The 11,909-nt window shown below is 50.6% G+C and overlaps 1 protein-coding gene across 1 annotated transcript; it reads left to right on the top strand.

The window, feature by feature from the left end:
- The first annotated feature begins 4,306 nt into the window (after positions 1 to 4,306).
- On the top strand, positions 4,307 to 10,404 carry LOC131207026 (neuropeptide CCHamide-2 receptor-like). The gene is made up of 4 exons (XM_058199632.1): positions 4,307 to 4,755; positions 6,943 to 7,329; positions 7,412 to 7,726; positions 10,176 to 10,404. The coding sequence occupies exons 1-4, from the start codon at positions 4,307 to 4,309 to the stop codon at positions 10,402 to 10,404; spliced, it is 1,380 nt and encodes a 459-aa protein (XP_058055615.1).
- The last annotated feature ends 1,505 nt before the right edge of the window (positions 10,405 to 11,909 follow it).

Raw genomic sequence — 11,909 nt, 5'->3', positions numbered from 1 at the left:
AGGACCCCAGTCGCTAGACATTTCAACTTAAACATCTTCACACCTTGCCTTCCATTTCCTCCCGGTTATGGATCATGTGGCGAATGGCTCAGTTACCGGATGCGGTCCCCGGATTTGATACACTGTTCCGGTCACTTTCTAGCCACCGAAAAGATTTGAACGATGGACCAGATCAAACTGTGGTTGAAGTGGTTTCCACTTTCGTCCGGCCTTCCGTGCTGGTTGTGGTCGGCACCGAAATGTTGATTTGTCTTTCCCGACCACGGACGGAGTCGAAGGTCAGACCACGATTGGTGCGCTGTGGTTGGTAATCAAATACGAGCAACCAACAGGCCTATTTGATCAGTCCATGCTCGGCTTCTCGTCGCTACAACACACGCCACTGCTCCTGGCCACTTACGGTCCTAGCCACCCCCACTATCGCTCGAATTCGATTCCGATAGATCATGCCGATTCTCGTTCCCTTCGGACGGCGGAGTTGGAGTGGAAAAAGTGAAACCCTGAGGTTGGTTGGTGTGTATGTGGCTGGTACCTCGCCGGACGACACGGAGAAATGAGCTAGCGGGGAATGGACGATACCAGCGACATAAATCAACCGAGACATTGGGATGTCCACTACGCCACAAAATGCATTACATGGTCGACTGGTCTCCCCGTCCGAGGTACGGATTTTTACTCACACAAAAGATCTAACACAGACGTAGCAAAAAGCGGAAGCAAGGCAAACGGATCATGTGGTTCTGCTGGGCGCCTCTCGATACAGATGGCCAGATTCGAGACATTCGACAGCTTTCGGGCGGACGACGACGGATATCTGCCGAATCGCTACGTGTCACGCATCGTTTGCACAACGTTCCCAGGATCGGCTATCGGGTGCAGTTGATTGTGGATGTTGTCAGCGATTCAAAATGGTATCAATTTCACAACCGTTTGGGTTTACGGGTTGATTGAAAACGGGCAAAAGAAAGCGTCTACTTCATCGAGGGAACGATGGTACCGCTTATGGACCGGTTTATGGAACCGGACGCAGCTGAACAAATTGCTAAATGAGCCCGATCCATCGCACGCCCACCGATTTCCATGTTTTGGAATGAATTTAATTCGCCCCTGTGCACAAGATTATGGCAAATTCTTTGTCAACGGTAATTAGTCTGCCCCTTTGCATGGAGGCGCATGGTGCGCCATACGATCCGGCACCATGCTGCGTGTTGGGACCATCTTGCTTGGGACCGACTAAACCCGACACCGAAGGCCGCTCGCATAATGGACCCATATTTGCTCGAGCCCATCATCGGAGCCCATTATCTCGACGGTCGGGTTTTGCGGAGAACCGGGTTTATCGTGCGGACTCAATTGATTGAATTTCGCCGAGAAATGATTGAGCAAATTGAGTGAAAGACCGGCCGGAGCCCAGTACGTAATCTCGATGTGCCGGAAGTCGCTGTGGGCTGTTGGATACGTCAGTGCGTCATCGCTAAACAAAAAGGCAACATTCCGGCTTCCCTCCGGTGCGAAGGTTCTCACGAACGATAGGCCAAGGAACCGTCTGCCTCATTTGCGTACGTTACTCCGGGCGCACGCGTAAGCTGGCGATGATGTGACGTGAATCATGAAATATTAGAACGTTCCCAGAAAAGAAGGAAAGAAAATCTCATATGTGCCGGAGGTACGATTTGTGACGGAAGGCGAAAGAAAGCTTCAATCAAGCGTCAAGAAACACTTTTGCCGGAATGCCGGATGAATACGTTTAGTGGACCCGCATCTTTCGCAGATAAGAAGCTTAGACGGTTCGCCAGCATCCTCGGGGCAGCCCGGTGCCGGTTGACTCCATCGGGCGGCTTGTTTGATGAGTAATCGGAGATCCTCGGCCGGAGAAATGTTCCTCGGTCTGCTGGTGGTGATGGTGGCACTGTTTATCTTCGCCGGGGAACCATGTTTGTGGTACGAAAATGGGATCCTGTTTCCACGAGCTGGCACGCACGTGACGAATACATTCTGGGCATGTGGTACACACTCCGGCCGTCCCGGAATCCTTAAGATCCATTTCTTTTACTGCCCCTGCAGAGATGCGTGTCAACGTCAACGGGAGGTCAAATTGAAACTCACTTCAACCCATGTGGCAGTGGCTCTGCCGAGAGTGCTTTGCAAAAGAACGTTAATAATTCTCAGCTCACCACGGGTTTTTACGGCGTGTCGTTTTATGTTTTATGTTCCCCCCGTAGCTTCTCCGTTCACCGAGCAGGATGTGAAGGACATCCGAAGAAGTTTGGGACCCACCCGAACGCAAATCACTTAATCCGCCTTGCTGGGCGAACCGACAAAAGATTGAGATGTTTTTGGGATTGCAGCCCACACTCCTCGGCACCCTCCGCACGTAGGGAATTCTTAATTAGAAGCGATACGAAGCGAAAATCCGACCCAAACGGAGTGGTATTTTTAGTTTTGATTGTACTAATTACTTTCTCAAGTCATTTGAATATTAACCATTTCGGGTTTTGTTTCCGGTGGCATAGATTAGTGTATAATTTATTGCACTCGATTGTTTCTCAATTACAAAATTCGTACCTATAATCGGGTGCTGTCGCCCCCGATCGCTCCGAGCAGTTCCCGAAAACAGAACGTCCCCAAGCAGCTCTGGCTCTGAAGGACGTTTCCTGAGCTCCGTGTTTATGGCAGAGTAAATCATCGGCTGTCCCGAGTTACCCCAGGCGACAAGCAAGGACATGAAAGCAGCTGGAAAATGTTTTGCCCACTTCCGACGGTAGAACACCGACAGGAAACAAAACAACATCCTATTTTACGACCCGTCCAGGCCGGGCTTACAAAAAGCAGAAGCGAACGAAGCGGATTACAGTATCTAGGGCAAGCCCCGAATAGACTGTTACAGTACACGTCGTGTCGAGGCTCTAATGCACTTTGTGCACAGAAGCATGTGACTGCGAAAGTTCTACGTGTCTAGGAAGCAGTCGATAAGCAAATCTCGGTGAAACAAAGAGCGGACCACGCTTCCGGGCGCTAAGAAGCTGCGTTGCCCGGGCCAAGCAGCCAACCTAACCGTAATGCGATGGTAATCGGCTTTAGGCAGCCACGCCGGCCACGTGATGCCAACACGCGATGATTGATGGCAACGGTGATAGTAAAAGTTTCTAGGGCTATATTACCATCATCATCCAGCTTCCGGATGGCAATGTGGGGTGCAAAATGGAAATAAAACGCACCGTCCCAGACAGAAGCCGTTCGGCACCATTTTTCTAGCCCTCCGTCACATCAAAAGCTTAAACTTTCCACCGAACATTTCAATTTTTGCCGTACGATCGAGTTGCTAAACTATGCTCGCCACGACTGCGGCAACAACTCAATCAACTGGAACGCTTTCTACGCTCAAACCGAGCGCCCAAGTGGATTTATTTATTAAATTCTCTGTACATCACGTCTCGTTTAAATTACCATATAAATAGCGGCCGCCCCGAGCACTGCTCGGAGACACTCGGACATGGCCCTCGGAGGTAAAGTATCCGGCTCCGAGCAAACAAACGGCACGTGCCTGGAATCGATGGACCGCAGTAGCTCCCCCCCGGTTGATGCTGTTGGGCAATATAAAATCCACTCGAAGGGGGTTTAAGCAACTATCGCAACGGACCGGCCACATATTTGCGAGCGCAACTAGAAGCCCTCCACAGAGGCAAGGCTTCGCTCGCTCCGTTTCGCTTCGTTGGGCTCCGGTTCTTAGAGCGGATTCGACGATACTTTCTTCATCAGCCCAGCTCACCGAAGTGCTCGCCGAAGGATGATGGTTTTTCATGCCCACAAACTTCCACCATCTTTCCGCGTCGTTGTTTTCAAAGAAATCCAATCGAGCTTCGAAGCTGCGGGTGAAAGGAAATGCCCGTTCCCATCGTCTTCATCCGTCCCCGACTGGGAGCAATTTCTCACCGTTTGTTAGATTCTGACCCCGGCAAAAAAAATCACTCAAAAACCTCGCCGCTTAACGATGCCCTCGATGACCATCGACCGAGCCGGTATTTAGTTGCCCGTGGGCAAGCATGGGAATTCGCAACATAACACGCCACCCTACCCGGGTGACAATGTGTTGTCACCGTGTGGCTCCACCGTTTCCGATACGCGTTCTCAATTTCATTTCTTGTTGCTTGCGTGTTCTCGCTTTCTTTTTTTTCCAGTGCCCCCTTGCCGTGTTTCCGGTTTTAATAGGAAAACGGATCCGAACGCCGGACCGGAACATCGTTACAAAACACAATCGGCCCCCCACCCGAGGAGGAAAGCAGCGAAGCGCACCTTGGGCGGAAGGATGGCGGCCGCCCAGCGGTACTACTACGAGCTGAACGATAGCTACACGGTCGAGCTGCGCCAAACGGAACCGGAAGAGTACGGGCCGCCGCTGTCGACGCTGCTACAGGACACCACGGCGTACGGGTTCGTGCGGCCCGAACCGGACCAGACGCTGGTCGGCGAGAGCCGGATACAGAAGTCCATCCGGCTGCTCGCGGACTCGTTCACGCCATCGCCACCGCCGACGTGGCCGTCATCGGGGGACGCTGGTACACGGGGGCTGCCGGGCCTGGCTTCCGATGACCTGGTGGTGGACGAGGTGAACGATTACGTGCCGTACGAGGAGCGCCCGGAAACGTACATCGTGCCCGTCGTCTTCGCGCTCATCTTCATCGTCGGCATCGTCGGCAACGGGACGCTGGTGGTGATCTTTCTGCGCCACCGGGCGATGCGCAACATTCCCAACACGTGAGTCCTCGGGGCAATGAGGGCAAATCGGTGTCAAGTGGCTACGGAGAGCGATGGAGACCGTTCTTATTATTTTGTCCCCGTTCTTCAGCAGTATCCTGTCCTTTAGAAAGGATGCACTTTGAGTGGGAAAAACAGTAGCTGGGCCCCTGTTTGGTATCCGGTGCTGAACATCGGAAGATGGCAGTTCTGCTTAATCAATATGTCTGATGTCCCTGTGCTTTGGAGGGTCCTATTGATCCTGGTGCGTGTTTGCCTGCGTGAGGAAAATGGTTTATTTTTTAGCTACCATTCTATGTTGTTCCAGTTTTCGAGCAGCCTTTTCGAACTCGATATTGGAGTTTGATTTTTTTCGAAAATCACATCAACGTCACGGTTCGAAGAACATTAAGCCAGTGTTAAAAAAGCTTCGTTTGCTTTCCATTCATTTCACTCCATCGAAAGAGGTTTTTAATCAAATCCTTCCAAACGTGTATTGAATGCAAATGTTCATACCACGCAAAAGGAAGGCAATGTTTGTGGCGCACGAACCATGGCAACATCCGGACCGTATCACCATGCCAAGCCAACACTAACCTTGTTCCGGTGTTGCAATCAATATTCCAATGAGCAACAATATTTTTGATCAGCCTCGTGCCGGAGGCTGAATTATTGTGGTAAATTTAATTATCATCCGACACGCATACGGTCCAAGCCCGTTGCAAAATTGTTCAACAATCTGACAACAGTCGCTGAACATTCGGACATACTGACAACGAATCTGCGATACGATGATTTCATTAACCTGAAAACTTCACCAGACTGCGCCAACGCGTAATTGGGTTGCTTGAAACGTATTAATTTCGAGTTTGAAATGGTTTCGGATTTACAATTTTCCCTGCTAAATTTTCCACACCAATCACGGATTGTGTCGAGCAACGATTTTCCTCCAACCGGCTTTGCACGCTGCTAACGATGACGGACAGCAGAGGTTCGATGGTGTAACCGGTTTCGCAGGATGTGCCAGCCAGCAGCAGATTGAAAGTAACCGGCCTGAGCTCGCGCTGCGGATAAAGGTTATGAGCCGGCATTAACTATTAAGCTTTGAACATTTGCGAAAAGCCATGACCTCCGTCCTGTGGGCTACGCGTTATATCCACGCGTTTGAGGTAGGATTCCGAAGCGGATGCCTTTTTTATGTCATCATTACCGTGCGATCCCCATGATGGCACGTGTTGGTGGCTCGTACATGGTGAGGTGATTGATGATAGGAAACCATTGTCCCAACATGGCCCACCATCAATACCATCAGCCCACCAGCTTTACGCGACCTTTGGGTGTCACTTCGTCTCGGCAGAGGCACCGCTTAACGAAAGCCTTAACTGGTTCAGCCGGCCATCCGGTGGTTGTCCGGTGCGGAGAAAAATGTGACCGGAAAAATGTATTGCCCCAGCGAGACGAGTTTGGTACGGAGCATCCGGTCCGGAGCGCGAAACACGAGCCGCACGATTTCCGTTCCACCGGAGGACACCATTTTGCGACGATGACGAAACTTAATCTTCCGAGGCCGAGTGGCCCGATGAGCGAAGAATATTCACGCCGGTGTCTGTCAAGCCGGGCCACTTGTCTTGGGCATTCTACGGACCCTCACTCTCTCTTTCTCTCGGAAGGCTGCACCGTGGACACTTACGCCGTTGCCCTGTTTGCGGCCATTATCCACTTCAGTGCTACCCAGCTCTCTTTGGGGTCAGGTTTCGCCGTTTGTGAATATTCGGATAAATTACGGTTTTAATATCCTCCATTTTTTCATCGTTTTCATATTCTTGTTAATTTTATGTTGTTTTTCAACTTCTGCTTTCCAACCTTTTCAATCATTTAATAGGACACTTTCGCTATTTTTATTGTACGTATTTGATTACGCTGTTATGCTAAATGAAGATGTCAAATGTTATGGAAATTTAAATAAGTTTTACTTGTTTTCTTTACTCATTGTTCTTTACTTTCACGTTCTTTTTACCCCTTCTTTTATTTTCTTCTGTTTAGTTTCGGTTTACTTTCATCATTTTCCATCATCTTCATTCATCTTCATCTTTCATCTTTGCCAGTTCCATAGCTTTTCATTATTATTTCGTTCTCTTGTTTTTGAAACGATTTCCACTTCAGTAAGTTCAGCACGTTTTCCTCGTTTTTTCTCGCTCCCCCGCACAGATACATATTCTCCCTGGCGCTGGCCGATCTACTGGTGATCCTGATCTGTGTACCGCTCGCCTCCATGATCTACACACTCGAGTCGTGGCCCTGGGGTGGAACACTCTGCCGGTTGACGGAGTTTGCCGAGGAAATCTCGATCGGAGTGTCGGTGTTCACGCTGACGGCCCTGTCCGCCGACCGGTACTGTGCCATCGTCAACCCACTGCGCAAGCTGCAGACGCGTCCGCTGACGGTGATTGTAGCGTTTCTGATCTGGGTGCTGGCCATCATCTGCGCGATGCCATCCGCCTACATGTCGGACGTCGTCGTGATCGAGCTGCCGAACAAAACCATCGAGTACTGCTCACCGTTTGGTCCGCGGACTAACGACTCCAACTACTCCAAGTAAGTCCTTCCAGGCACCGGCGGCCCGGACACCCGAAACGGGGTCACTAATTTGTTTCAACTCGTTCCGCCACCGCCCCAGGTATAAAACGGTCCTGAATTCGATCGTGTACTACTTCCTGCCACTGTCCATCATCGGCATCCTGTACGTGCTGATGGCCCACCGGCTGCACACGAGCGCGCGCGAGATGCCCGGCGAAAATGCCGGCCCCCAGAGCCGGTCGCAGGCGCGAGCCCGGCGCCACGTGGCCCGCATGGTCATCACCTTCGTGGCCGTGTTCATTGTGTGCTTCCTGCCGCACCACGTCGTCGAGCTGTGGTTTCACCTGAACCCGCGCGCCGAGGAGGATTACGATGACTTCTGGCACTTTTTCCGCATCACCGGCTTCTGTCTCAGGTAGGTCGGGTTGGGTCCTCCACGCTCCGATTAATCCAATCACCGGACCGGACCGGGGATAAAGTGCGGTCGGCCGCCGACGATGTTACTAACCGGGGCTGTAATTGCTTTGCAGTCGACCAACCCAGTTTCCACCCAGGACCGCTCATCAATACCGTTATTGGACCGCTCCGGCGGAATGGTGGCCACCGTTTCGATATCCACTAAAATGAGGATGAGGTTGACAGCTTGAATATTCGATCGAAAATGTGCAATTAATTAAAATACCACTCGGGCTATCGGGATCGTTGACGGCACGTCGAGCTGTCAGGCGGGCTAACAAATCAAACATCATGAACGACTAGAATTAAATTGGCCAATTTGAAGCTATTTGCTATTTTATAGAGATTGTTCCCAGCAAATAGGAATGAAATTATCCGCTGTCCGGAGGTGTAGCAGGGTAGAAAGATAAAATGTTATTCAGAAGTAACTAACTGTAACTGTAACAATATGGTACTCTATTCTATCGTCCCGGAATGGGCCAATTGGTACGAGAGTTGTGAAAGTGGCCCTTTCAATTACTTTTCGTCCTTTTGTTCAGTTGGCCAAAATACACTTCTAATAAAAAGGGCAGTAAAGACACATCTTCAAAATGTCCGCCTCGGGCGAAAATGATTCATTAAGTCGACTCATCGGCAGTCTATTGGCAACGCGCAAACAGCCCCGATATTGGAAGTCGCCAAGCACTACAGATTGATATTGCGCTCCCGACTGAATAGTCCGGAGTCTTCGCGCCAAAAAGGCTGTAGGCCTTGTCGCGAGGCTTTCGAGGCGCCAGAGAACGTATCCCAATCACACAGGAAGTGCCATAGTGAGCCACCATGGTCATTCCATCAAAATCCACCAGGCCACGGGGCGAATCACAAAGGCGCCCTGTGTCGTCCATTGTGGTGGCACCACATTTGCAATGAAAATTCCCGCTCGCCACACGGCGCACGACATAAGAACCCAACCCATGGCACATAAAATACATAACACATCAAAGTTGGTTCCATCGCAGATCGTTGTCCTTCGGTGCGCCACGACGCCACGCTGGAGACGGTTTTGGGCACGTCCCGTGCGTGTGGGAAGCCAATTTATTTCGCATAAAGAAGAGCGATACGGCACAGTCGGTACCGTGTGGCGCCTACATCGAACCCGATTGAGAGTACACCCTTCACAGCATGCATAAGTGACTGTCCCAGCAGGGTTGGGGTCGGCAAAAACCCGGCCACGCGGTGCAGGAAATTTGGGGAGCTTTTCGGGCTCAGTGGGACGGGAGAGGGATAAGATCCTAGTGGATGGACCGTTGCTGTCGGGAACCGTCGGTCGGGATCGGGGCCATCAGTTTGGGCTCATACATCTTTTCCCACGAAATGCACAACGGATCTCTGTGGATTATCTCGGCACTTCACATAGTCGTAGGATGAATCGGAGGGACCATCGGGCTCCGTGCTCGAACCGATCCATCATGAAAGTTGCGACGCAAGTGCCGTTCCGTCTGAAGGCGCTGTTCCAGTCTCGGATCCCTTCCTGCGGATGCACTGGGCCACCGGAGAAGTTTAATGAAGAGCTCTCCACTCCGACAGTCTGGATGGGTGCTCAAGATTGATTGTGCAATCAGTACGGGCTGTGAACGAGCCTGGCACAGTCTTAAACTGCACCCGAACATGCTGTATCATTCTGGAGCCCTTCGTAAGCCACACGTGGCCGCCCCTTGGGGTTGCATGTTTGCTCGGATTTTATAATTCGATTTCGTGCTCGAATAGTTTATCGGCACCAACGGGATTTGGGAATGAGGAACTCCAATTTATTACTCCAAATTACTTGCATCAAATATCTATTCAAATAGTGCACACGGCAGCGTTTCGGTTGCCGACCATGCGAAGAATTTAATTACTACGTCAGTCGCATTCTGCACCACGCCAGAGTACACCGGAGGCTGTACCGAAATGGCACCGGGGATGAAAGTTTCGCTCATGACGATGGCAAGTTTCGTATAGCATCCAGGCATAGGGATGCGCAACTTTTGGCCCCGATTCCCGAGAACCAAGAAAACAGATATACTGAGAAACTTCGCAATCGCTGTCTTGTTTCGTGTTGGGGCCCGAGCTGTTAAAGATAAAGTAATAAAGAGCTCGAGCTGATAAAGATACAAACAACTTTTGTTGAACTTTACCTTTGCAAAAGCCAATGGAAAATGCGCTGAAACAGCTATGGGGAAACATTTCAACTGAAATGTTCATCAAAAGATCAAAGAGTAAGATCCGCTCCGTTCTTATTCGAAAATGGGTTCGAGAACAAACCTACAACTCAGCCATACGCTAGAACAGCATCAAACTTGTACGTTAAGCCAGATGTAGCAAACTTATCTAAAATATTCTCCTTATCCTAGTAAAGACCCCGCTAATGGCCCGTCGCTTCGTTACAGCTTTCTGAACTCCTGCATCAACCCGGTGGCCCTGTACTGCGTGTCGGGCGTGTTCCGGCAGCACTTCCACCGCTACCTGTGCTGCCGGCCGATGACGGTCCAGCGCCGGATCGGTCTGTCCTCGGCCGGAAACGCGTGCGAGACGAGCTTCGTGTCGACGATCCGGCGTTCGCACAACCACAGCATCCGGAAGTCGCTCTCGGTGCAGAGCGTCCAGGGGAAGAGGTGAAAGTTTGTGCGCCTGGTCGTGACCGGGCGCGGTCACGGGGACACCAAGTGCCACCGGCTGTGCGAGCGACTGCCACCGTCCGAAAATCGGCCACCGAGAGCGTCCGTGCAGCTGAACGGTCGCTCTTCACCGCAGGAACCGTAACACCCGCCGGAAGTAGCCCGACCTGGATCGACGGCATCGGACGGGTAGTCCTTCAGCTTCGATAACGAGCCCCGTGCTCTGCCGTTCGAAAGTACGAGTCCGCCAAACTCCGGTTATTGAGTTAGTTTGCTAAACCATTTAGCCAAACTAGTTCCCGACACCGGCCGGACAGGGACACTCGCGCTAGTCTATTGCTTCCACTGGTTGCATGGGTCACTTGCATGATGTTCAGTTGCATTGTGATGAAGGGTAAGTGGCTTCGCTTTCGGTCAAAAGTTGAGCTATACGTTGAGCTCTACCACGAATTGGCTTCCCGGAAACCGTTTATTTGAGGCGATTCCGTTTCTGATACGCAGTGCCGAGTGCCAATCATGCCCAGCTTGTCACAAGTGCTGCGAAACTTTCGTTGGTGTTATGTCAAACTTTGTTGAAATTTTAGTTTGCTCAACCGCTGGCCAGTGACGATGGTTGAAGAGAATGGAGTGGAGTAAATGTTTTGAAGGTGTCCATAGTGAGGATAAACAAATCGATTCTAACGAACGTGTTCCAAATTTAAATGTGTGCCATGGCGCCACGTGGAGTATCCTACAACTAACTCCATTTACATTAATGAGCCCACTTTCTGGCCTGAGATTTGGCAAACATTTTCAACATTTTCCTCTCCTACTCGTCGAGGGCTAAAGGCCATCGTGGAGCGTACAGAAAATAGAAATTAATTATTAATTCTTTGGCCGCGAAAACAGTTCTGGGTACCAGTATTTTGGCGATTTCGTCCGGCGTCCTCGATGGAGACGAAACACATCGTGGCGGTGCGAGGAAACATGACCGAAGGGCCGGTGATAATGAGAAAAGACAAGCACGCAAGGTAGGAAATCCCCGCAAGGCATTTGCCCGCAAGACAATTGAGAATTAGCGGCGTTACTGTGTAAGGCATGTTTTCTAGTCAAATAATAAAGATTTATATTGTTCTTCGAAACTCGGTCACCAATAAACGATGCTAGGGCATGATTGATGCTGCCCGAATATATTTATTTACCTGTGTTTGTGTACCCTGCTTTCTATTGTTTCGATGACGATGACACGAGCGGAAGGTGAAGATGGTAAGGCCTTGTTTTACGAAAGCAGACGGTGCCGAAAAGTAACAGGTGGACACGCGACATGTGGTGTGCGTGTTGCCTGCTTCCAGGCGCAGACAAAACACAGCAGCGGTGGTCGATGTTATCGATAAATGGTTTGGTTTATTTAGATTCGCTTCGAAGAAAGTTACGAACGGCTACGTACTTAGCTTAATGTGACTAGAGTTTTTCTCTTTGAAGAGTCGCACACTTACGCACACGTCTTTCGATTGTTGGAAGGCCGCT

Source organism: Anopheles bellator, chromosome 2, assembly GCF_943735745.2.
Source record: "Anopheles bellator chromosome 2, idAnoBellAS_SP24_06.2, whole genome shotgun sequence".
Classification (NCBI taxonomy): domain Eukaryota; kingdom Metazoa; phylum Arthropoda; class Insecta; order Diptera; family Culicidae; genus Anopheles; species Anopheles bellator.
Note: the sequence above shows the minus strand (reverse complement) of the source record. Positions and strands in the feature narration are given on the sequence as shown.

Coding starts and splice junctions, on each gene's coding strand:
- LOC131207026 (XM_058199632.1), top strand. CDS start 4,307: ATGGCGGCCGCCCAGCGGTACTACTACGAGCTGAACGATAGCTACACG. Junction 7,330..7,411: donor AACGACTCCAACTACTCCAA/GTAAGTCCTTCC, acceptor CCACCGCCCCAG/GTATAAAACGGTCCTGAATT. Junction 7,727..10,175: donor ATCACCGGCTTCTGTCTCAG/GTAGGTCGGGTT, acceptor GCTTCGTTACAG/CTTTCTGAACTCCTGCATCA.